The 25744-nt window shown below is 44.6% G+C and overlaps 1 protein-coding gene across 1 annotated transcript in view; it reads right to left on the reverse strand.

The window, feature by feature from the left end:
- LOC122944185 (L-selectin-like) overlaps positions 1–25048 on the reverse strand; it is a 760442-nt gene extending 735394 nt beyond the window's left edge. Inside the window, exon 1 of the mRNA XM_044302412.1 lies at positions 24944–25048. Coding sequence (XP_044158347.1) covers positions 24944–25048 — 105 coding nt within the window. The remainder of the gene's footprint in view (positions 1–24943) is intronic.
- Between the last annotated feature and the right edge of the window lie 696 nt (positions 25049–25744).

Here is a 25744-nt window from a genome sequence, read left to right on the forward strand (position 1 = left end):
GGGAAGGGCTAGGTGGATGCCCTTGGGAAACCCTGCCAGCGGAGTCTTCAAACAGCATAAGAGACTGCTGCATAACTTGAGGCTGAGACAGTTTCCCTGGTATGCATGGGGGTGATGTGACAGACTGATGGGGTTGGTTTTCAGGCGCCATCTGTGCGCTTTCTGCAGAAGACTGGGTGGGAGATAATGTGAACGTGCTGGATCCACTGTCGGCCACCCAATTGACTAATGCCTGTACCTGCTCAGGCCTTACCATCCTTAGAACGGCATTGGGCCCCACCATATATCGCTGTAAATTCTGGCGGCTACTGGGACCTGAGGTAGTTGGTACACTAGGACGTGTGGATGTGGCAGAACGGCCACGTCCTCTCCCAGCACCAGAGGGTCCACTAACACCACCACGACCATGTCCACGTCCGCGTCCCTTACTAGATGTTTTTCTCATTGTTATGGTTCACCACAACAACAAATATATTATTTGGCCCAATATATTGTATTCAAATTCAGCGGGATATAAATTTGAGGCCTAGTATTTAGGCGCTGGGTGACCGGTATGGATTTAGTGATAGAATTAGACTTGGAAATGCACAGAAGCGTGTGTGTGTGAAGTTATTCTGAATGACCCAATGTGCACCTTGAATATTATATACCCTTTTAGGGATAGATTTCAAATAGCTCTGATATAGCAGAAACCACTAAATTATGAAATTGCTAAATTGGGAATTGTATTTCAACCCAGAACAAGAAATGTGCTTGAACGGACACTAAATAACTCGCCCAGCTACAGCACTAAGGACAGATTTAGCTGGATATAAATTTGAGGCCTAGTATTTAGGCGCTGGGTGACAGGTATGGGTTTAGTGACAGAATTAGACTTGGAAATACACAGTAGCGGGTGTGTGTGAAGTTATTCTGAATGACCCAATGTGCACCTTGAATATTATATACCCTTTTAGGGATAGATTTCAAATAGCTCTGATATAGCAGAAACCACTAAATTATGAAATTGCTAAATTGGGAATTGTATTTCAACCCAGAACAAGAAATGTGCTTGAACGGACACTAAATAACTCGCCCAGCTACAGCACTAAGGACAGATTTAGCTGGATATAAATTTGAGGCCTAGTATTTAGGCGCTGGGTGACAGGTATGGGTTTAGTGACAGAATTAGACTTGGAAATACACAGTAGCGGGTGTGTGTGAAGTTATTCTGAATGACCCAATGTGCACCTTGAATATTATATACCCTTTTAGGGATAGATTTCAAATAGCTCTGATATAGCAGAAACCACTAAATTATGAAATTGCTAAATTGGGAATTGTATTTCAACCCAGAACAAGAAATGTGCTTGAACGGACACTAAATAACTCGCCCAGCTACAGCACTAAGGACAGATTTAGCAGGATATAAATTTGAGGCCTAGTATTTAGGCGCTGGGTGACAGGTATGGGTTTAGTGACAGAATTAGACTTGGAAATACACAGTAGCGGGTGTGTGTGAAGTTATTCTGAATGTCCCTATGTGCACCTTCAATATGATATACCCTTTTAGGGATAGATTTCAAATAGCTCTGATATAGCAGAAACCACTAAATTATGAAATTGCTAAATTGGGAATTGTATTTCAACCCAGAACAAGAAATGTGCTTGAACGGACACTAAATAACTCGCCCAGCTACAGCACTAACGAGAGATTTAGCAGGATATAAATTTGAGGCCTAGTATTTAGGCGCTGGGTGACAGGTATGGGTTTAGTGACAGAATTAGACTTGGAAATACACAGTAGCGGGTGTGTGTGAAGTTATTCTGAATGACCCAATGTGCACCTTGAATATTATATACCCTTTTAGGGATAGATTTCAAATAGCTCTGATATAGCAGAAACCACTAAATTATGAAATTGCTAAATTGGGAATTGTATTTCAACCCAGAACAAGAAATGTGCTTGAACGGACACTAAATAACTCGCCCAGCTACAGCACTAACGAGAGATTTAGCAGGATATAAATTTGAGGCCTAGTATTTAGGCGCTGGGTGACCGGTATGGATTTAGTGACAGAATTAGACTTGGAAATGCACAGTAAGCGTGTGTGTGTGAAGTTATTCTGAATGACCCAATGTGCACCTTGAATATTATATACCCTTTTAGGGATAGATTTCAAATAGCTCTGATATAGCAGGAACCACTAAATTATGAAATTGCTAAATTGGGAATTGTACTTCAACCCAGAACAAAAAATGTGCTTTGACGGACACTAAATAACTTTCCCAGCAACAACAGGACAGCGGTAACGAGAGATTTAGCGGGATATAAATTTGAGGCCTAGTATTTAGGCGCTGGGTGACAGGTATGGGTTTAGTGACAGAATTAGACTTGGAAATACACAGTAGCGGGTGTGTGTGAAGTTATTCTGAATGACCCAATGTGCACCTTGAATATTATATACCCTTTTAGGGATAGATTTCAAATAGCTCTGATATAGCAGAAACCACTAAATTATGAAATTGCTAAATTGGGAATTGTATTTCAACCCAGAACAAAAAATGTGCTTTGACGGACACTAAATAACTTTCCCAGCTACAACAGGACAGCGGTAACGAGAGATTTAGCAGGATATAAATTTGAGGCCTAGTATTTAGGCGCTGGGTGACAGGTATGGGTTTAGTGACAGAATTAGACTTGGAAATACACAGTAGCGGGTGTGTGTGAAGTTATTCTGAATGACCCTATGTGCACCTTGAATATTATATACCCTTTTAGGGATAGATTTCAAATAGCTCTGATATAGCAGAAACCACTAAATTATGAAATTGCTAAATTGGGAATTGTATTTCAACCCAGAACAAAAAATGTGCTTTGACGGACACTAAATAACTTTCCCAGCTACAACAGGACAGCGGTAACGAGAGATTTAGCGGGATATAAATTTGAGGCCTAGTATTTAGGCGCTGGGTGACAGGTATGGGTTTAGTGACAGAATTAGACTTGGAAATACACAGTAGCGGGTGTGTGTGAAGTTATTCTGAATGACCCAATGTGCACCTTGAATATTATATACCCTTTTAGGGATAGATTTCAAATAGCTCTGATATAGCAGAAACCACTAAATTATGAAATTGCTAAATTGGGAATTGTATTTCAACCCAGAACAAGAAATGTGCTTTGAACGGACACTAAATAACTTTCCCAGCTACACAGGACAGCGTAACGAGAGATTTAGCAGGATATAAATTTGAGGCCTAGTATTTAGGCGCTGGGTGACAGGTATGGGTTTAGTGACAGAATTAGACTTGGAAATACACAGTAGCGGGTGTGTGTGAAGTTATTCTGAATGTACCCTATGTGCACCTTGAATATGATATACCCTTTTAGGGATAGATTTCAAATAGCTCTGATATAGCAGAAACCACTAAATTATGAAATTGCTAAATTGGGAATTGTATTTCAACCCAGAACAAGAAATGTGCTTGAACGGACACTAAATAACTTCGCCCAGCTACAGGACAGCGTAACGAGAGATTTAGCAGGATATAAATTTGAGGCCTAGTATTTAGGCGCTGGGTGACAGGTATGGGTTTAGTGACAGAATTAGACTTGGAAATACACAGTAGCGGGTGTGTGTGAAGTTATTCTGAATGACCCAATGTGCACCTTGAATATTATATACCCTTTTAGGGATAGATTTCAAATAGCTCTGATATAGCAGAAAACCACTAAATTATGAAATTGCTAAATTGGGAATTGTATTTCAACCCAGAACAAGAAATGTGCTTTGAACGGACACTAAATAACTTCGCCCAGCTACAGCACTAACGAGAGATTTAGCAGGATATAAATTTGAGGCCTAGTATTTAGGCGCTGGGTGACCGGTATGGATTTAGTGACAGAATTAGACTTGGAAATGCACAGTAAGCGTGTGTGTGTGAAGTTATTCTGAATGACCCAATGTGCACCTTGAATATTATATACCCTTTTAGGGATAGATTTCAAATAGCTCTGATATAGCAGAACCACTAAATTATGAAATTGCTAAATTGGGAATTGTATTTCAACCCAGAACAAAAAATGTGCTTTGACGGACACTAAATAACTTTCCCAGCTACAACAGGACAGCGGTAACGAGAGATTTAGCGGGATATAAATTTGAGGCCTAGTATTTAGGCGCTGGGTGACAGGTATGGGTTTAGTGACAGAATTAGACTTGGAAATACACAGTAGCGGGTGTGTGTGAAGTTATTCTGAATGACCCAATGTGCACCTTGAATATTATATACCCTTTTAGGGATAGATTTCAAATAGCTCTGATATAGCAGAAACCACTAAATTATGAAATTGCTAAATTGGGAATTGTATTTCAACCCAGAACAAAAAATGTGCTTTGACGGACACTAAATAACTTTCCCAGCTACAACAGGACAGCGGTAACGAGAGATTTAGCAGGATATAAATTTGAGGCCTAGTATTTAGGCGCTGGGTGACAGGTATGGGTTTAGTGACAGAATTAGACTTGGAAATACACAGTAGCGGGTGTGTGTGAAGTTATTCTGAATGACCCTATGTGCACCTTGAATATTATATACCCTTTTAGGGATAGATTTCAAATAGCTCTGATATAGCAGAAACCACTAAATTATGAAATTGCTAAATTGGGAATTGTACTTTCAACCCAGAACAAAAAATGTGCTTTGACGGACACTAAATAACTTTCCCAGCTACAACAGGACAGCGGTAACGAGAGATTTAGCAGGATATAAATTTGAGGCCTAGTATTTAGGCGCTGGGTGACAGGTATGGGTTTAGTGACAGAATTAGACTTGGAAATACACAGTAGCGGGTGTGTGTGAAGTTATTCTGAATGACCCTATGTGCACCTTCAATATGATCTACCCTTTTAGGGATAGATTTCAAATAGCTCTGATATAGCAGAAACCACTAAATTATGAAATTGCTAAATTGGGAATTGTATTTCAACCCAGAACAAAAAATGTGCTTTGACGGACACTAAATAACTTTCCCAGCTACAACAGGACAGCGGTAACGAGAGATTTAGCGGGATATAAATTTGAGGCCTAGTATTTAGGCGCTGGGTGACAGGTATGGGTTTAGTGACAGAATTAGACTTGGAAATACACAGTAGCGGGTGTGTGTGAAGTTATTCTGAATGACCCTATGTGCACCTTCAATATGATCTACCCTTTTAGGGATAGATTTCAAATAGCTCTGATATAGCAGAAACCACTAAATTATGAAATTGCTAAATTGGGAATTGTACTTCAACCCAGAACAAAAAATGTGCTTTGACGGACACTAAATAACTTTCCCAGCTACAACAGGACAGCGGTAACGAGAGATTTAGCGGGATATAAATTTGAGGCCTAGTATTTAGGCGCTGGGTGACAGGTATGGGTTTAGTGACAGAATTAGACTTGGAAATACACAGTAGCGGGTGTGTGTGAAGTTATTCTGAATGACCCAATGTGCACCTTGAATATTATATACCCTTTTAGGGATAGATTTCAAATAGCTCTGATATAGCAGAAACCACTAAATTATGAAATTGCTAAATTGGGAATTGTATTTCAACCCAGAACAAAAAATGTGCTTTGACGGACACTAAATAACTTTCCCAGCTACAACAGGACAGCGGTAACGAGAGATTTAGCAGGATATAAATTTGAGGCCTAGTATTTAGGCGCTGGGTGACAGGTATGGGTTTAGTGACAGAATTAGACTTGGAAATACACAGTAGCGGGTGTGTGTGAAGTTATTCTGAATGACCCTATGTGCACCTTCAATATGATCTACCCTTTTAGGGATAGATTTCAAATAGCTCTGATATAGCAGAAACCACTAAATTATGAAATTGCTAAATTGGGAATTGTATTTCAACCCAGAACAAAAAATGTGCTTTGACGGACACTAAATAACTTTCCCAGCTACAACAGGACAGCGGTAACGAGAGATTTAGCGGGATATAAATTTGAGGCCTAGTATTTAGGCGCTGGGTGACCGGTATGGATTTAGTGACAGAATTAGACTGGGATATGGCCAAAAAATAACCACACTATTGCTGGTTAAATGCACTTGGTGACGGGCGCAGCTTGCCCCTGATGTAGTATATGGCCAAAAAATGAACAGACTATTGCTGGTTAAATGCACTTGGTGTCACAGCTTGACCAACCACACTACTGAGGGTTAAATGCACTTGGTGACGGGCGCAGCTTGCCCCTGATGTAGTATATGGCCAAAAAATAAACAGACTATTGCTGGTTAAATGCACTTGGTGTGACAGCTTCACCCTGATGTAGGCTTTAGCCAAAAAACAACCACACCATTGAGGGTTAAATGCACTTGGTGACAGGCGCAGCTTGCCCCTGATTTTGTATATGGCCAAAAAATGAACAGACTATTGCTGGTTAAATGCACTTGGTGTGACAGCTTCACCCTGATGTAGGCTTTAGCCAAAAAACAACCACACCATTGAGGGTTAAATGCACTTGGTGACAGGCGCAGCTTGCCCCTGATTTTGTATATGGCCAAAAAATGAACAGACTATTGCTGGTTAAATGCACTTGGTGTGACAGCTTCACCCTGATGTAGGCTTTAGCCAAAAAACAACCACACCATTGAGGGTTAAATGCACTTGGTCGCAGCTTGTGCTGGCGCACCACAAGACACAAAATGGCCGCCGATCACCCCAGAAAAATGTGACTGACAAACGGTCTGGGCAGCCTAAAAACAGTGAGCAATTGAGGATCAGCAGCTCAATGATCCACAGCTGCAGATCGATCAGTTAATCAAGTCCTTTGGAGGAGTTAATCTGCCTAATCTCGCCCTACTGTCGCAGCCGCAACCTCTCCCTACGCTAATCAGAGCAGAGTGACGGGCGGCGCTATGTGACTCCAGCTTAAATAGAGGCTGGGTCACATGGTGCTCTGGCCAATCACAGCCATGCCAATAGTAGGCATGGCTGTGATGGCCTCTTGGGGCAAGTAGTATGACGCTTGTTGATTGGCTGCTTTGCAGCCTTTCAAAAAGCGCCAAGAAAGCGTCACAAAAGCGCCAAGAAAGCGACGAACACCGAACCCGAACCCGGACTTTTACGAAAATGTCCGGCTTCGGGTCCGTGTCACGGACACCCCAAAATTCGGTACGAACCCGAACTATACAGTTCGAGTTCGCTCATCCCTAGTAGTGACATGTCGAGATGTATATCATCAACTCACTGTCTGGTTTTATATTCTGCCTTTATTGCATCGACTGTACTAAATCGTGTATCGCAACAGGAATGTCACCATGTACTGTTATTTCATTTGAAGTATATTCAAGTTTAAGACCTGAATTGTTCTATATTGAAATGTTAAACATTTTTACTATGCTCTCATCAATAAATACCCCATTGAAACTAAAAAAATAAAATATAGAGCAATTTAGCTAATATAGTGCTATAATCAGTTTTTTTTTATAGTTCTATTTTTTTTTCCAGTCTGAACTTCAGATGAGAAAAAAATTACAACTATTAGAGAAAGAAGATTATAGCACTATATTAGCTAAATTGCTCTATATTCGGTTTTTTTTTATATTCGCTATATTGCTATATATTCTTGTCTTAGAATATTACGAATATTTGAAAAATAAGTTATAGCAATATAGCAAATATTAAAAAAAATCGAATATAGAGCAATTTAGCTAATATAGTTCTATAATCTTCTTTGTCTAATAGTTGTAAGTTGAAAAATTTGCAATAAAAATTTGAATCCGAAAATGTGCATATTACACAATCATTACCTTGCCGATTTTTTTTGTAAAAAAAATGCGAATTTTCGAATATTCAACGAATATTCTAAAAAATATTCGCAAAATATTGCGAATTCGAATATGACCCCTGCGCTCATCACTATTCCTCAAGTCTTCGACTGAACTGCAAGAGCTTTTAAAAATGTCCAGAAAAACTGCAAATGCAAAACATGCCATCATTGAGCTGCAAAAGACAAAAAAATGCTCTTCCCCAACATCACTTGATATGTGACATTTCCACCCATTGGAAATCCACGCTGCATATGTTAGACTGTATGAGCAGAGGAAGGTGGTCAACGATTTCTTAATGCAGCAGATGGACAGATCTACTGCCCGATGTAACTTCCACGTTAGACAGTGGCAACTCATGCGAGAAACATGCCATTTGCCCAGCCCCTTTGAGGAGGCCACTTTATTTTTTAGTCAGCAGAACTATGGAATAAATTATGTAATTTCACTCCTTCACGTCCTGGAGGGGATGCTGACAAATCAGATTTTTGAGGGGACAGAAGACGTGGCACTTACATTTCATGGCCTCCTGAGCCCTAAGGAGGATGAACTGGCAGAAGAGAACATAAACCTCCAGGAATTTTATACACAACTGGTGACAGGAGAGGAGCAGGAGCATGAGGAGCTGGGCGTCAACGAAAATGACATGGATGACCCTGATAGACCATGGCAGTATGCAGGGGAGATGGAGGCAGGGAGGCCCTCCGAGTCCCTTGTGACAATTGCCATATGCATGCCTCATGTTTGTGTAGTGACAGCCACATTGTCAGGATTCAGCAGAGGGATGACTACTGGCTATCCACATTGTTAGACTCCCGCTACTAGTCAAAAATGGGGGCAGTTTTAGACCTTTAGGGAGGGATGCAAAAATGGACTACTATGCAGATATTCTGTGTAGTCAGTTGGTTGCTGCCTACATGCACCATCGCCGGTCCTTAGGAAGGTCTGACCAGGAAGACTCTCTGCGCTCACACTCCACTGCCATGTCTGGGAAGGGGGAGCATGGAGCACCAGCTCCATATGCAGCAACTTCAGTCTGGAGTCTATGATGAGCAGTTTTCTTCAGCTTCCTTCTGAAGAAGCCACCCTTCAGCAACAGCAGGACATGCAGCAGAACCTCAACCAGGTGGTGGCTTACTTGGACTGCACCCTGATGCAAGATACCCTGGACTTCTGGGCATGCAAACTTGAATTGTTGCCGCAACTGTCCAAGTTTGCCATGAGCATACTTACCTGCCCAGCCAGTGTCAGTTTTGTGGCATCAAACGGGTGTTTAGTGTGGTGGGGGCATTGCCTTAAGAGAACTCACCTTTGCTCCCAAAATGTTGATAGACTAACCTTCATAAAGATAAAGCAGGCGTGGATCAACAAGGATATGCTGGTGCCTAATACAATAGAATAGATCATTCTGGTGTGTGCTGCCACACCGAAATATTTTGAAAAATAGGCCATTACTTCTGGCCACGTGCTACTGCAACCATTCTGATGTTGCCACCCGCCTGGTGCCTCTACTGCCATTTTTACAATGGAGCTTCTTGGCCTACTGTACATGTTAAACTTTAAAGGGATTCTGTCACCTCCCCTAAGGCAAAAAACGATTTAAAACCAGCCATGCAGCACAGCTTACCTGGATTAGGCTGTGCTGTTCAATCTTGAAATCCGTCCAGCAGTTAGTTCAAAAAACGAGTTTGATCAATGAGGAAATGCGTCCTGAAGGTGCCCAGAGGGGCGTTTTTTTCTTCTGAGAGAGCCCAGTCCCGCCCCTCTTTCAGTGCCCAGCCCGCCTTCCTTGTATTTTCTAACTGCCGCCCCCAGCCTGCCACAGCCTCTCCTGCCTCTCCTCCCCCTCCCTCACGCCGAACGAAGTCTCGCACAGGCGCAGTACCCACTGAGGGCTGCGCCTGTGCGATCATCAGGAGACTGAGGGCGGCAGCTTCATCTTCGTCACTGGGCATGCGCCGAGCCCAGTGACGTCCGATGCTCGCTCTTCCCTGCTGACTGAGGGAAGAGCGAGCATCGGACGTCACTGGGCTCGGCGCATGCCCAGTGACGAAGATGAAGCTGCCGCCCTCAGTCTCCTGATGATCGCACAGGCGCAGCCCTCAGTGGGTACTGCGCCTGTGCGAGACTTCGTTCGGCAAGAGGGAGGGGGAGGAGAGGAAGGGGAGGCTGTGGCAGGCTGGAGGCGGCAGTTAGGAAGTAAAAGGAAGGGCGCTGGGCACTGAAAAAGGGGCGGGACTGGGCTCTCTCAGAAGAAAAAAACGCCCCTCTGGGCACCTTCAGGACGCATTTCCTCATTGATCAAACTCGTTTTTTGAACTAACTGCTGGACGGATTTCAAGATTGAACAGCACAGCCTAATCCAGGTAAGCTGTGCTGCATGGCTGGTTTTAAATCGTTTTTTGCCTTAGGGGAGGTGACAGAATCCCTTTAAAGATTTAAAAGGATATACATGCCAATGGGCATTGCTATCACAGTGCTGTTTATGGATTCTGCTAGTACTGGGATCTACCACCATATTATGCTGTACAGCTGCCACTGCTGCTGCCCCCCCCCCCCTCCAAATCTGTCATAGGGTTACTATTGTCTGTGTTACTCCCACTGCTGTTGGGCCCATCCCCACTCTGTTATGGGGCCACTGTTGGAAGCTGGCATAGACAATATTTCAGTGTGGTGCTTGATTTTCTGCAGTTCAGCAGATGGGACAGGTGTCAAAACATCAATAAAAGGGGCTTCCTGCTACAATGGCAAAGGAGACCTGCCATTTGGGGTCAATGATCTGTAATAAAGCAAGCCAATATCCTGTGTCCTTTTTGTTCTGGGTATGGGAAAAGCTACAAGGACCAGTCCCTGATTTGCTGTTAACCAACTGTAAGATATGGTGCTTTTTTACCAAGGATTTACCAAGGATTTTTTACACTCTCACAGGTGTATGTCCTGGAAATATCCTTGGTAAAAAAGGTAGAAAGTGAAGGTCATTGTGTAGCATCCCAGAGTTATGTTACCAAACTATTTTACCCCGCTACAGCATGTTAAGTGTATCTATATTGTCATCCTGTGTAATCTAACCTTGCATCCTTCATTATGTGCATTTTCTAGGCCTGTTTTATATATTTGCCTTAGTTTTCTATGTACACCAGCAGATGGCAGCAATGTGTGACCAGGAACCTAGTGTCAGTTTAGTATTTCTAAACTGAAATAGTACATTTCAGATTAGCTCCCCCTCTGTGAGCAGGTGGGCCGGACCCCTGTCCTGTCTCTTGGGGAGGAGAGGAAGTTCTAGTTAGTGTACCAGCCGACCCAGCTAGGGGAAGGTTGTGTTAGTAGGAGCTCCCAGTTCTAGGGATCCCAAACCAGGATCTTGTCTCGGTTGAGGCCAAAGATCAACATTCCCAGCCTGAGCCATCAGCCTCAGCTGGTTGACAAGCAAGCAGCCACCCCCAGTCCTCCAGGAAGAGCCATTCCCTGTGAGCATAACTGTGAGTACTTATCCAGAGACCAGGAGAAGTCAAATTCCTCCTCAGCTAGTCAGGCCCACACCAAGCAGAAGATAGACAGAGCAGACGATATAGATTCCTGCCATATTCTCCAGGCATATTATAGAAGCAGAAGAGATATTGATCCCTGTCACATATTGCCAATACCTGCTGGGACCCAAGACTATTGCTGTATCTCGTATGGATTTATGCTGCCTTCAGTAAAGACAAGTTGAATTATACTTCAAGTCTGGATCTCATTATCTCATTCATTCCTCAATTACTCCTACTAGCAACACTCAATTTATTGCAAGTGAGCCAGGATCCAGGAGTCCAGCCGTACCAAGGTAGGAGACACTGTTGACACTATTGCCATTAGCACACAGAGACATTACCCCACTCCGGCATTCCTCATCTGGTACGTGAGTTGCAACACCTTAAAGGGCCCTGAGACTATAGCCTACGCACCCTGCAATTGGCGTCACAAACAAAAACTATTAACTATACCTACACCTGACCCAGTCAGTGCTTATTATTGCGCCAGTGTGCATTAGTCCAATCCGGCTTACTGCAATTGCGATATGAATCTGTAAGTGACTGATATCGTATTACCAGAAGCCAATTGGAGAGACCATCGTAAAAAAGGCCAGAGTATACCGGAGTAAGGGGTAGACCTGTGGGATGTCTGAGTGTGGATGTGGTTATAGCTTGTATATACACAAAGGCCAATGCTGCATATAGATCACATTAGATTAGATAAGAGAGATATGAGATTAGAATAGATATATATGTTAACTAGCAGAAGGACCCGGCTTCACACGGGTATATTTAATCTATTTCATTTAATGTTTGTGTGTCGTTAAAAGATAGACAGTATCCTATGCTATACACTATAATAGTGAAATCTACAGTACCCCGCCCATTTAACAGTGATCTCCACAGCAGCCTTCCCCCTTAACTGTAACATCCACAGTGCCTTCCCCTTTAACAGTGACCTCCACAGCAGCCGCCCTTTTATTAGTGACCTCCACAGTACAACGTCTCGTTAACAATAAATTCCACAATAACCTGCCCCCTTAACAGTGACCTCCACAGATCTCCGCTCCATCAAAATGTGACATTCACAACACCCCGCCCCCTAACAGTGACCTCTACAGCACCCGGCCCCTTAAAACTGACCTACAAAGCGTATTTTCCCCTTAATTGTGACCTCCACTGTTTCCTGCCCCCGTAATAGAGACCTACACAGTGCCCACCCCTTTAATAGTGACCTTCAAATCATCCCACCCCCTTAACAGTGACCTCCACAGCAGCCCGGCCCTTTAACAGTGACCTCCACAGTGGCCACCCCTTTATTAGTGACCTCCACAGTACCCTATCTCCCAACAGTGATTTTCACAACACCCCATCCCCTTAACAGTGGCCTCTACAGCAATCTGCCCCATAACACTGACCTCCACAGCAGCCTGCCCCTGAGGTGGCCAGAGGTCCGGTTTTAGACTCCCTGTCGCAGGGCCTGTACGGACACATGGATGTCCCTTTGAACAGCTCACTCTCAGACAGCAGCACTGTGCTGTCTGAGCGTGAGCTGAAGGGAGAAAGTCACCCTCCCTCCCCTGCAGCTGAAAAAAGTTGATTTTTACCTTCATTTTTTCAATCCCCGTCGGCTGCGGAGGGGGAGGGGTTGTGACCTAATCGGGTTGGGGGTCATGGCTTAGCAGGACCTGGGGGCGTGGTTTTAAAGTCCGTCCTTTGAGGGTGGCATGAATGGCCACCCTACCTGCCTCCTTAACTGTGACCTCCACAGCACTCCGCTCCCTTAACAGTGTTATCCACAGCACCCTGCCCCTTTAAAGCTGACCTACAGCAGTGAATAAAAATGCCTGGGTTGTTATGTAAACTTGGTGTAAAACTGTGTGTATGTGGAAACTAAGGACCTGCAAGCTTCTATTGGCTGATAAGGGACATGTGACCGTGTATGTCAGTTGGGATATGAAGAGAAAGACCTGCAGGCTTCTATCCTATTGACTAATGTAAGTCATGTCATGTGCCATATTTGAATTTTTTAGGAATATCTTAGGAACGGTATGTGCTAGAGAGCTGAGACCTGGTCTAAAACCTTCACGGACACCTGATGTACCTGTGTGCCAAATTTTGTGATTGTAAATGTAAACGTTGCGGATTCCTTTAGCAGACACACACATACACTCAGCTTTATATATTAGATATATGTATTATTGTAGGTTTTATATTGACTAGTGCCTGTATTCACACAAATATAAGATATTCAGGGGAAGTTATACCCTTCATGTTGTTAATTTACTTTGTTAACCCTTTACTTTGTTCTTTTAATGAAACAAACCATTTGCTTTGAAGTCTGGCTTCTGATCCTGTAAAGGGATTCCAGGGTCTGTGATGTAGCAGAGACATAGATTCTACAGCCACTATTGTCCAAGTTACTGTCACTGTTTTTAGCCCCCATCCCCACTCTGTTATGGAGCCACTATTTTCCCTGTTTGTCCGTGTTGACATCAAGGTTTATTTTTCCATTTTTCTGCTTCGTCAGAAGAACAAGAAAAAAAGAAAAAGGATTTGATCAGTATTTGTAAGCCAAAATTAGGAGTGGGTCCAAAACACAGAAGAGATGCAAATATTTCCATTACATTTTATCTCTATTTTGGATCCTCTCCTGTTTTTGGCATCAAATACTGATGCAAAATACTGACCAAATACTGCCCGTTTGATATAGGCCATTTCCTTGTTTAAAAAACTGATTTCAGGTGTAAATTGCCTAATTTAGCATACGTCCTCTTTCACACGGTCAGTATTTGGCCAGTATTTTGCATCAGTATTTGATCAGAATTTGTAAGCCAAAAGCCGGAGTATCTTCAAAACACGAAAGGAGATGCAAATATTTCCATTACATTTTACAGATGTAGCCAAGCTAAAATTGACTCTGAAACACAGGTCATAAATAGAGACAGGACCTGTTGTGTTTTTCATTTTTTAGTTCTTCTGACGTTACAGGAGAATCGTAAAATAGACCGTGTGACGTCAATGAAGCCAAACAGTAACACTCGTGTCCCCCAAACAGACTGGTGGGGATGAAAACAGCATAAAAAAAGTCAACACAGTGGCTCAGTCACAGAGTGGTGAGGGTGGCAATAGAATAAAGACTCAACCAACTGTCCCAGTCAAAGAGAGGTAAGGGTGGCAACAGCATGAGAAGTCAACATAGTGGCCCAGTCACATAGTGGGGTGTGTGGCAACAGCATGAGGAGTCAAAACAGTGGCCCAGACACATAGTGGTGTATGTGGCAACAGCAAGAGGAATCAACACACTGACCCAGTCACATAGTGTGGAAGGTGGCAACAGCATGAGGAGTCAACACTGTGACTCAGTCACAGAGTGGTGAGGGTGGCAGCATTAGGCACCGGTGTGGAAATCCTGGCTGATCCATGCCTGATTCATCAGGGTGCACTCCAAAGTATGCCACCACCTGCTCGTTCAGGGTTTCCTGCTTGTCCTCCTGCTGCTGGCTGGTTTCTTCAGTAGGCAGGTGAAGAAACATGCTCATCAGAGACTGAAGACTGAAGTTACTGCTGACAGAGCTGGTGCTGCTCTTGCCCCTCCACCCTCCTCCAGCAGTCATGGCAGTGGAGCAGGAGTGCAAAGGGTCCCACCATCGGTCAGACCATCATAAGGATGGGCTTTTGCGCACATTGGCAGCGGCCAACTGACTACAAAGGATGTAAAAAAGTCCCCCATTTTTGCCTGGCAGTGAGGGTCTAACATAATGGAGAGCCAGTAGTTTTTCCCAATGGTGATAATGCAGCTGTCACTAACCAAGCAACTTACCCTACATCTAGCCATTTGCGCAAGGAACTCAGAGGGACTATCTGCCTCCATCTACACTGCATACTACCAAGGTCTGTCAGGGTCATTTGCCTAGTCTTGCTAATCGCCCTCCAGCTCCTCCTGCTCCTCTCCTGTAGCTTGAGAAGATAAACCAACCATTTCTTTATACATTTCCTGGGTGTTAATGTCCTCCTCCGCTGCCAATTCAGCCCCCACAGGACTCGGGTGGCCATGAGATGTAGGCGCAACGTCTCCTGTCCCCTGGCCAATCAGATTTATCAACATCTGCTCCAGGATGTGAAGTAGTGGAATGAAATCATTCATCCCGCAGTCCTGGCGATTGAAAAATAAAGTGGTCTCTTCAAAGGGCCTGAACAAATGGCAGGTGTCATGCATGAGCTACCACTGGCTAAGGTCAAAGTTAAACCGGGGAGCACTCCTGTACGACTGCATCATCAAGAAATTGTTTGTGGCCTTCCTCTGCTCTTATAGTCAGTCCAACAAGTTGAGTGTGGAGTTCCAACATATAGAAATGTCATATATGAGGTGATGTCGGGGACCACTATTCTGCCATTGCAGCTCAAAAAGGGCATGTTTTTTCAGGGTAAGAGTGGATGAAGTGCATGCACAGTTTCCTGGCCATTTTCAAGATGTCTTACAATTGGGTGGAAGACTTCAGGAACCAGTTTACAACCAGATAAAAGACATGTGCCATGCAGGGAGCATGGGTCAGCCCTCCTCAACGCAGCACCAACACAATGTTCTTCCCGTTATCGGTGACCATGGTTCTGATCTTCAGTTGGCGAGGAGACAGTCAGCATTTGAGGTTGATTACTCAAAGGTAGTATGCTGGAGGACGACTTCAAACTGTGCCTGCAGTGGAAGCTGTGGAGGATATTGGCGCTGGAGGATGGAAGATGGGGAGGCAGAGGAGAACATTGCTGCTGGAATCACAGCATGGAAACTTGGAAGCGCAATTTCTATCACCTGGCCAAGTTGCTGTTTCTCCTGGGCAAGTACCACATTTACGCAATTGTTCGTAAAATATATATTTTGTCCTTGACCATAGTTATAGCTCCACATGTCAGCGCTGCTATGAACTGTACTAGACACCGACAGGCTTAAGGATTGTTCCACCTTCTGCTCAAAAAACGTGTCCAAGGCTGGTACAGCTTTATTAGAGAAGTAATGACTTGGGACTCTCCACCTTGGATCTGCACAAGCCATCAGTTCTTTGAAATGGGCAGAGTTAACCACATAGAAGGGGAGAGACTGTAGTACCAGCAACTTGGCCAGAAGCATGTTCAGCTTCTGCACTGTTGGATGAATGTACGCATATTGTTTGCAATCGTCTCGGTGATCGATTGCTAGTGAGATGCACGACAAGGAGGAGGAGCATCAGGACCAGTAGATGATGGGAAGGAGCACAGTTCCCTTCTGCTGTGGAACCTTGTGGTGGAACCTTGACTGCTGGAGAAGGAGTGGGCCTCTGGGAGATGCAGAGTTTGCTGCATCAGGCTGTACCACTACATTAGCACCACGGTTTTCCCAGTCCACTTTATGGTGATGACTCCATGTGTTGACGCAGGGTCATGGCGCCCACACGGGCACCCTGACCGTGCTTCACCTTCTGCCCACTGATCCTACATACAGCCATGCTGAAGTCCTCCAGCGACTTGATGAAACATTTCCACACGGTTGAGTATATCTGTTTACTCCCTCTACTGTGTGCTGACTGCCTACCACTGTCCTCTATGAAGCCATGCACCGCTAGTTGTTTCCTGATAGGTAGGCTCCTAAGTACAGTTGAGCGAACACCTGGATGTTCGAGAAGTTCGGCCGAACTTTCCAAAAATGTTTGGGTCGGGATCCGAACTCGACCCGAACTTCGCCCCAAACCCGAACCCCATTGAAGTCAATGGGGACCCAAACTTTTCAGCACTAAAAAGGCTGTAAATAGCTCAGGAAAATGCTAGAGGGCTGCAACAGGCAGCAACATGTAGGTAAATCCCCTGCAAACAAATGTGGATAGGGAAATTAATTAAAAAATAAAGAAATAAATAAATATAAATTAACCAATATCAATTGGAGAGAGGTCCCATAGCAGAGAATCAGGCTTCATGTCACCCACCACTGTAACAGGCCACTGTGAGATATTTAGGCCCCGGCACCCAGACAGAGGAGAGAGGTCCCATAGCTGAGAATCAGGCTTCATGTGATACCAGAGAAATCAGGCTTCATGTCACCCACCACTGGAACAGGCCACTGTCAGATATTTTTAGGCGCCGGCACCCAGACAGAGGAGAGAGGTCCCATAGCAGAGAATCAGGCTTCATGTCATAGCAGAAAATTGTAACATCCCAGAGTATGTCACCCAGATACATTATGTTAAAGTGTAAATGTGTTATCATCTGGTGTAATCTGACATTGCATTTATATTATCTGGATTTTCTATGACTGTTTCCTGTAAATTGCTGTAATTCTTCATGTACACCAGTAGGTGGCGGCAATATGCAGAAAGTCTATAGGACAGTTTAGTATATCTAGGCTGAAATAGTCCATTCCAGGCTAGCTCCCTCTTTCTGAGGAGGAATGGAATCTTCCCATTTCCTACCTCATAGGGAGGAAGGAAAGGTTTAGTCAGTGTGAACCAGCCCCCCTTTTGGGGAAGACTGTGTTGGTAGGAGCTCCCAGTTTCAGGGATCCTAACCCTGGATCCAACCTCGGCTGAGGTTCCAGATCCATCTTCCCAGCCTGAGTCATCTACCTCAGCTGGACGACCAGAGAAGCAGCATCCACAGAACAATAGATCTCCAGGAAGAAGACACCATACCCTGCAAGCTGTCCTGTGACTACAATTCCCAAGTCCAGAAGAAGCCAAATACCTCCTCAGCTAGTCAGGCCCACTACCAAGCAGAATACAGACAGAGCAGAAGACAGATACCTGTCAGATCTATAGGCGTATGTACCAGATGCAGAATAAGTATAAATTCCTGCCACATATTGCCAAAACCTGCTGGGACCCAAGACTAAAGCTGCATTGTAACTTGTATGGATTCAAAGCTGCATTAAGTAAAGACGAGTTGGACGATATTTCCTGTCTGGATCTGAATTATTCCATCAGAACTCCTATTAACAACACTCATTTTGCTTCATGTGAGCCAGGATACAGGAGTCCAGCCATACCAAGGTAGGATACACCATTGACACTGCATAGAGACATTATTCCCCCTCTGGCATTCCTCACCTGGTATATGAGCTATTGCTATTCCATCTTAAAGAGCCCTGCTATAGTACTTGCGCAAGCTGCAACTGGCATCACAAACTTATATACATATAAAACTGACCCACTGCATAGCAACCCAACTGACCCAGTGTCCTGCTCATTGCATCAAGTGGCATCACGAACAGGATCGAATTGTATTGTGTGTCCATCCCTAGAAACAGAACCGCATCTAATTGTGCGCAAAAACGGACTTAAAATCGCATGTTTCACAGTATAACAGCAAGGGTTGAAGATTGTGCAAAGATCGCTAAAATAGTGACTTTCTTACTTGTATTGCTGTGCCAAGAAAGCGCTGAGTGTGCACTGCAGCACTTGAAGAGTTAATTCGACATTGTGGAAATTCGCCTTATTCGTTTTAAAATGGCACTGCATCTTCATGCCAAAGAACAAAGGAACAAAGGAATGCCCTCTCAAGAGCGCGAAAATACTGTCTACACCCCCCAAAAGCGTAAAAATCTAGTGACACCCCCTACAGAAAGGTGCGAAGATGTTGAATACGCCCCTTCAGGAGCGGGAAAAATAGAGGAAAAAGGACTCAAGTTATTGTTGAGCCTCATCTGACATTGACATTTGCACTAATATATTTGTACTATTTTATAACTTGTTTATTGCAACGTAAAAGTTTTCACCCAAAGAAAGAATTCAAACGAGGTACCTGAGCTCTTTGTGATTTTCGTGTTAAGCAAAAGTATTTTGCTGTATTTGTGAGAGGAGAGGCTGATTACACTGCTACTTACTTGCACCTGTGAGGCCAGGCTGGTTGGGTACTAGGCTATTTATAGGCTCCTGTAGGCCTAGGCTGACGATGATTCAGCTGATTTCACTACCTGCGAGTCAGCTCTAGGATACAGCAGCATGGTGTGGAGGCTCCTTACGGCTGGGCGATGGCAGAATGTCTTAGGAGGGCGCTGGTATTCACGGTAGGATCGGAGTGGTTTGTACGGGACCAACGCTGCGGTCCGCGACATGTAGCGCTCTGAGATGTAGCAGAGTGGGGCGCTAAACGGTTGAATGATGGTTGTTAGTTGGTTCAAGTCATGCACGCTGTGTTTTCATATCAATGGTAAAAAAAAAAAAATGCTGTGGTATTGCATTTGATGGCATGGTGCCTACAGGGCGGCATGCGATATTGCAGTATTCTGGTTCAAAGAAGAGTGGGGTGCTAACGGTCTAGTGAATGCTCGGCTGTCTAGGGGCTCATTGGGGGTCATTGCATATAGTTGTTGGCCTAGCAGGCGCCTGGTGTAGGTATGGTCGCAGGTTTCCTCTATTAGGAAGAAAAAAAACGTGTTTTTAACATGCAGGGGCACATCCGTAGCCAACGCCAAACATGCAAGGAGTTGGGGTATGTATACCAGGGGTCTGCATGTGGGGATCCATGCAGATCAATCGAGGCGCCCGCATTTGAGTTCTGATGCTCCTGTAGGTAAGAGTGGTTTATCTATAAACTGTATGTTATGGGCACGCATGTGTCAGCGGTTCTGTGCTGGGGTATAGGTGCATTATATGTTGCTTTATTGTCGTTGCTTCAAGGTTCATGTTCATGCACGTTTATGTTTCTTGGGTGGTGCTGTGGTGACCATCCCAGAGAAAAGAAAAAAAAAAAAAAAAAAGCCTGCAGCATTATGTGGAGGCGTTACCTTCAAAGCTATGTCCATGTGTCTGCATTTACAATTTATACTCTGTTCACCACTAGAGCTGTGTTCATGCGTTGCTGTTGCATCACATTGATACCCTGTTATCTCAGATTGCATTCACAGCTGCGTTATACCGTGCTCTTCATGCTCACAGCTGGGCCCATACCATGGATTAGGCACTACTCACATCCACAGCTGCGTTCACCCAGCTGTTCATACATCACTTCGGCTTCCACTTAAGGCTGCATTTTCCTTTTCATTGCTACATCATGGTTACTCAGTATTTTCTCTGGGGCAGTCAGTTCACCGCTCTGATACCGTTCTCCTAATGAACATAGCTGCTTTCCTTCAGGTTTACGTTTCTTCCCTCGCTGGCGCCTGGCCCTGCCATTAGGGTCTCTCGCGCCTGGCGGTTAATAAATCCTGTCACGACTACAGGTGATTACGAAGTCCTGTCACGACTACAGGTTAATAAGTCCTGTCACGACTATAGGCGATTACGAAATCCTGTCACGTCTACAGGTTAAGTCCTGTCACGTCTTCAGGCGATTACGAAATCCTGTCACGACTACAGGCGATTACGTCCCGATCCATTATCAGAGTTAAGCGGCATATGCCATCTTCTAATTTTTGGGTCCTTTATTAATAATAAGAAATAATTTTAAGCAGTGGCCTGGGGAAGTATAGGTGTAGTATTTGCTACCAGCAATAGTTGGTGTCCGAGCAGGGCCCTTAGCGAATGGTTGGACTTCATTAAGTCTTCCATCACATTCACCATTGTTATTTCAGTCTGCAGCTCCCGGGTTCAGACCTTCTCGTAATATGTTCGTCAACATAGGGGTAAATCGTTTCTGACTACCGACCGCTCTTTCAAAACATCAACTTTAGCTACCTCCAAAAACAACGGCACGTGACAGAGGTAAGGTATATAGAAGTCTCTGATATGTACGGTATATTCCGCACCTTCATCGTGTAGAGTCTTCTGCGTTCAAAGCGGGTGTCGTAATGGTATGTATATGTTTACTCTAAATAAGGTCTATGCTTTTTGGCCCCTTTAGGCTGCCCTACCGCAGCAGTTATGGCACAATTCTACTGCTTGTTGCAAGATAGGGTTAGATAGGTTAGGGACACCTTTCTGATAGCCGATCCGAACACAAGTGTTAAGCAAAAGTATTTTGCTGTATTTGTGAGAGGAGAGGCTGATTACACTGCTACTTACTTGCACCTGTGAGGCCAGGCTGGTTGGGTACTAGGCTATTTATAGGCTCCTGTAGGCCTAGGCTGACGACGATTCAGCTGATTTCACCCACCCACCCACGCCATCTTACAGTCACTTCATATAGGGGTGGCCCCCTTTAGGCTGCCCTACAGCAGCAGTTACGGCACAATTCTACTGCTTGTTGCAAGATAGGGTTAGATAGGTTAGGGACACCTTTCTGATAGCCGATCCGAACACAAATGCTATTTAATAATTTATGCCATTGTGTGTATTCTCCTTCTAGGTGCTGCGATGTGAATTTATGTACTGTCTACCATGATTGCACTTACCATTGCACTTAACAAAAATTGTAGCAACTTACTTAAAGTATGCCTTTTTTATAGCTCTTGTTCTCTCCCCCCTTGTACGGACTGTCATCATAGGGACATTGAATACTAATGGCCTACACCGGGGTAGGACCAAGTAATGAGTCCAGGCAGATCCAGTTACACAGGTACCCCTGCTGCTTCGGGAATCGTTAGAAGCCCTAGGCTGCTCCTTCCCGCTTGTTTTATGTTCCAGATTGTTCCCATCCGGAGGTGTCTTTTTTTTCCAGGAGCCCACGGGATTAAAGACCCTCCTCCTGTGACTAGCCAGAAGACATGGAGACGGTACATATCTCCCCTTCTGAGCCTTTTGCCTAAGGTAAGGCGCCTCAAACCTTAGAGCCGTACTTAGCTTCCTCATAGACATCATAGTGATCGTGCTACTAGCCAAATTTCTTCCGGCTATGGTGCAGGGAAGGGAATACAGGATAAAGCCACCCTTCTATTTGCGGTCTTTGCATCTACATAATGGTGGGATTACGGAGTAAAGATCCCCCCAATGCTTTCTTTGATATTGGTGGAAAATATACAAGGTCAGTCAGTGATGCATGCTTTGTGCAGTATTAGGTTACCTGGTTATACCAAGATAAGGAAACTGTGTGTTGGACACCTTATTCTAGCAGGCAGGAACCTTGAGGAAACTGTTTTATATGTCTTGTCTTTGTTTGTCATTTTATGTAAATTCATGCAGCACTTTGTTTTTATTGGGTACCTAGAGCTTATTCCTCACCCGTCTATCTTGCGCCGAGGATGGCTTATCTTAAAGTAACGGGGTATGTAACATCCCAGAGTATGTCACTAAAACTCTGTCACCCAGCTACATTATGTTAAAGTGTAAATGTGTTATCATCTGGTGTAATCTGACATTGCATTTATATTATCTGGATTTTCTATGACTGTTTCCTGTAAATTGCTGAAATTCTTCATGTACACCAGTAGGTGGTGGCAATATGCAGATAGTCTATAGGACAGTTTAATATATCTAGGCTGGAATAGTCCATTCCAGGCTAGCTCCCCCCTTTCTGAGGAGGAATGGAATCTTCCAATTTCCTACCTCATAGGGAGGAAGGAAAGGATTAGTCAGTGTGAACCAGCCCCCCTTCTGGGGAAGACTGTGTTGGTAGGAGCTCCCAGTTTCAGGGATCCCAACCCTGGATCCAACCTCGGCTGAGGTTCCAGATCCATCTTCCCAGCCTGAGTCATCTACCTCAGCTGGACAGAAGCAGCATCCACAGAACAATAGATCTCCAGGAAGAAGACACCATACCCTGCGAGCTGTCCTGGGACTACAATTCCCAAGTCCAGGAGAAGCCAAATACCTCCTCAGCTAATCAGGCCCACTACCAAGCAGAATACAGACAGAGCAGAAGACAGATACCTGTCAGATCTATAGGCGTATGTACCAGATGCAGAATAAGTATAAATTCCTGCCACATATTGCCAAAACCTGCTGGGACCCAAGACTAAAGCTGCATTGTAACTTGCATGGATTCAAAGCTGCATTAAGTAAAGACGAGTTGGATGATATTTCCTGTCTGGATCGGAATTATTCCATCAGAACTCCTATTAGCAACACTCATTTTGTTTCATGTGAGCCGGAATACAGGAGTCCAGCCATACCAAGGTAGTGTCACGGACGGTGTACAGGAAACAAGACAATGCAACATGCATATATGACTCACTGGATCCAAAGCGAAGGAACCAAAAGGGAGACCCCTGCACAAGACCTGGCACTTTCCCTGGCTGCTCAGCCTATGCAAAAATCCCAAAGGTGGATGGTTGCATATCCACGTACCTGAACACCCTACAATAGTGAGGGGACACGACCACCGGCTCCCTACACCAGACATGGAGGGAGTCAGGGTCACCTGGGATCCAGCAAACAGAAAATAACAGATAAATGTACAGCACTTAACTTAGTAGCAGACTGGGAAATAGGATCAGCATGCACACACACTCCAGGAAGAAGTATAAGCCGCCCAGTAATGCATTATGGGGAGGAATTTAAAGGGAAGCAATCAGTCCAACTACATGACAGCTGAGAGAGGCTAACGAGATGAGGAACTGAACACCACAACAAAGAAAACTCAAGGAGGAGGTTCTGAATGGCTTCTTTCAGAGCTTCTCAGCTGTCTGGTTGTGACAGGTAGGATACACAGTTGACACTGCATAGAGACATTATTCCCCCTCTGGCATTCCTCGCCTGGAATATGAGCTATTCCATCTTAAAGGGCCCTGCTATAGTACCTGCGCAAGCTGAAACTGGCGTCACGAACTTATATACATATAAAACTGACCCACTGCATAGCAACCCAACTGACCCAGTGTCCTGCTCATTGCAGAATCAGGTTTCATGTCATAGCAGAGAATCAGGTTTCATGTCATAGCAGAGAATCAGGCTTCATGTCATTAACCACTGGAACAGGCCACTGTGAGATATTTAGGCCCCGGCACCCAGAGGAGAGAGGTCCCATAGCTGAGAATCAGCCTTCATGTCATAGCAGAGAATCAGACTTCATGTCACCCACCACTGAAACAGGCCACTGTCAGATATTTTTAGGCCCCGGCACCCAGACAGAGGAGTGAGGTCCCATAGCAGAGAATCAGGCTTCATGTCATAGCAGAGAATCAGGCTTCATGTCATAGCAGAGAATCAGGCTTCATGTCATAGCAGAGAATCAGGCTTCATGTCATAGCAGAGAATCAGGCTTCATGTCATAGCAGAGAATCAGGCTTCATGTCATTAACCACTGGAACAGGCCACTGTGAGATATTTGGGCCCCGGCACCCAGAGGAGAGAGGTCCCATAGCTGAAAAATCAGGCTTCATGTCATAGCAGAGAATCAGGCTTCATGTCACCCACCACTGGAACAGGCCACTGTCAGATATTTTTAGGCCCCGGAACCCAGACAGAGGAGAGGTTCATTCAACTTTGGGTTGCCCCACAATTGTCATGACTGAGGTTTGGGAAAACCCTCAGCCGTGTGATGACAGAAGATGTTGGTCGCTGCTAGGCCAGGACAGGAATCAGGGAGCAGGTCACCTCCTATTGCGTCCCTACTACTGACCCTGACTCCTAGCTGTATGAGCCAACCCTGATGGTAGGAAGGCTCTTACTCCGTAACCTATAGTCCCTACTAGCCCTCAGGGTAGCCCTGGACTAGGAGCAGGGTAAGACAACCTGTTCCTCCCAGATACGTACGAACAGGAGTCTCACTGGCCAAGCTGCAAGGAAGGGGAAACATATACAGACATATGGATATGGCAGGTGAACTACACTAGTTCCAAACCTACCTGCCACAGCCTTGCTGACTTGAATCCATGCACCAGTACCCTGTCCACACAAACACTAAGGACACAGCACACACCAGGAATCGCACAGCTAACCAGGACATCCATAGCTGCAATAAACATAGAAAGGAAAACAACATCAACTTAACATCATACATAAACTTATGACCACAAGGGTGGCTCCAGCTTAACAACATGGCTGGAGTACCCCTCAGACTTCTGAACTCAGCAGAAGCTAAATAGCCAGTAGCCACACCCACACAGACACACTGGGAAGGGAGTTAACCCTTGTACCACCAGAGAGGGTAAGGAAGCCACTTAAAGGGGAAGTGCACCCATACATAAACCTTGTGCACAACAAACAGGGAAAGTGCACACATACATAAATCCTGTGCACACCAAACAGACAAAAGGCACACCTACAAAGACAGGTTGCCAGGTGCAACCGCATTCCCTTGACAGCAAGCTGCCTAGCAACAGCTCAGGCTGCAATACTGCCAACAACATGTTGCCAGCGGCAACCACACGTGAGGCAACAAACTAGCGGCCCTCACTTGTGGTTGAACAACAAAACCAGACCGCAGGCAACTGCATGCGGTTCCAGGAGTCACGGCCATAACCATGGTCGTGACAGCAATATAATGGTAAAATTAAAAAAAGAGGATTGAATGAAGAAGTGCCCTCGAGTACAAGAATATATGGTTAAGGGGAGGTAGTTATAAATGTCTAATCTGCACAAGGGGTGGACAGGTCCTGTAGGATCCATGCCTGGTTCATTTTTATGAACGTCAGCTTGTCCACATT

This window comes from Bufo gargarizans, chromosome 7, assembly GCF_014858855.1.
Source record: "Bufo gargarizans isolate SCDJY-AF-19 chromosome 7, ASM1485885v1, whole genome shotgun sequence".
NCBI lineage: Eukaryota > Metazoa > Chordata > Amphibia > Anura > Bufonidae > Bufo > Bufo gargarizans.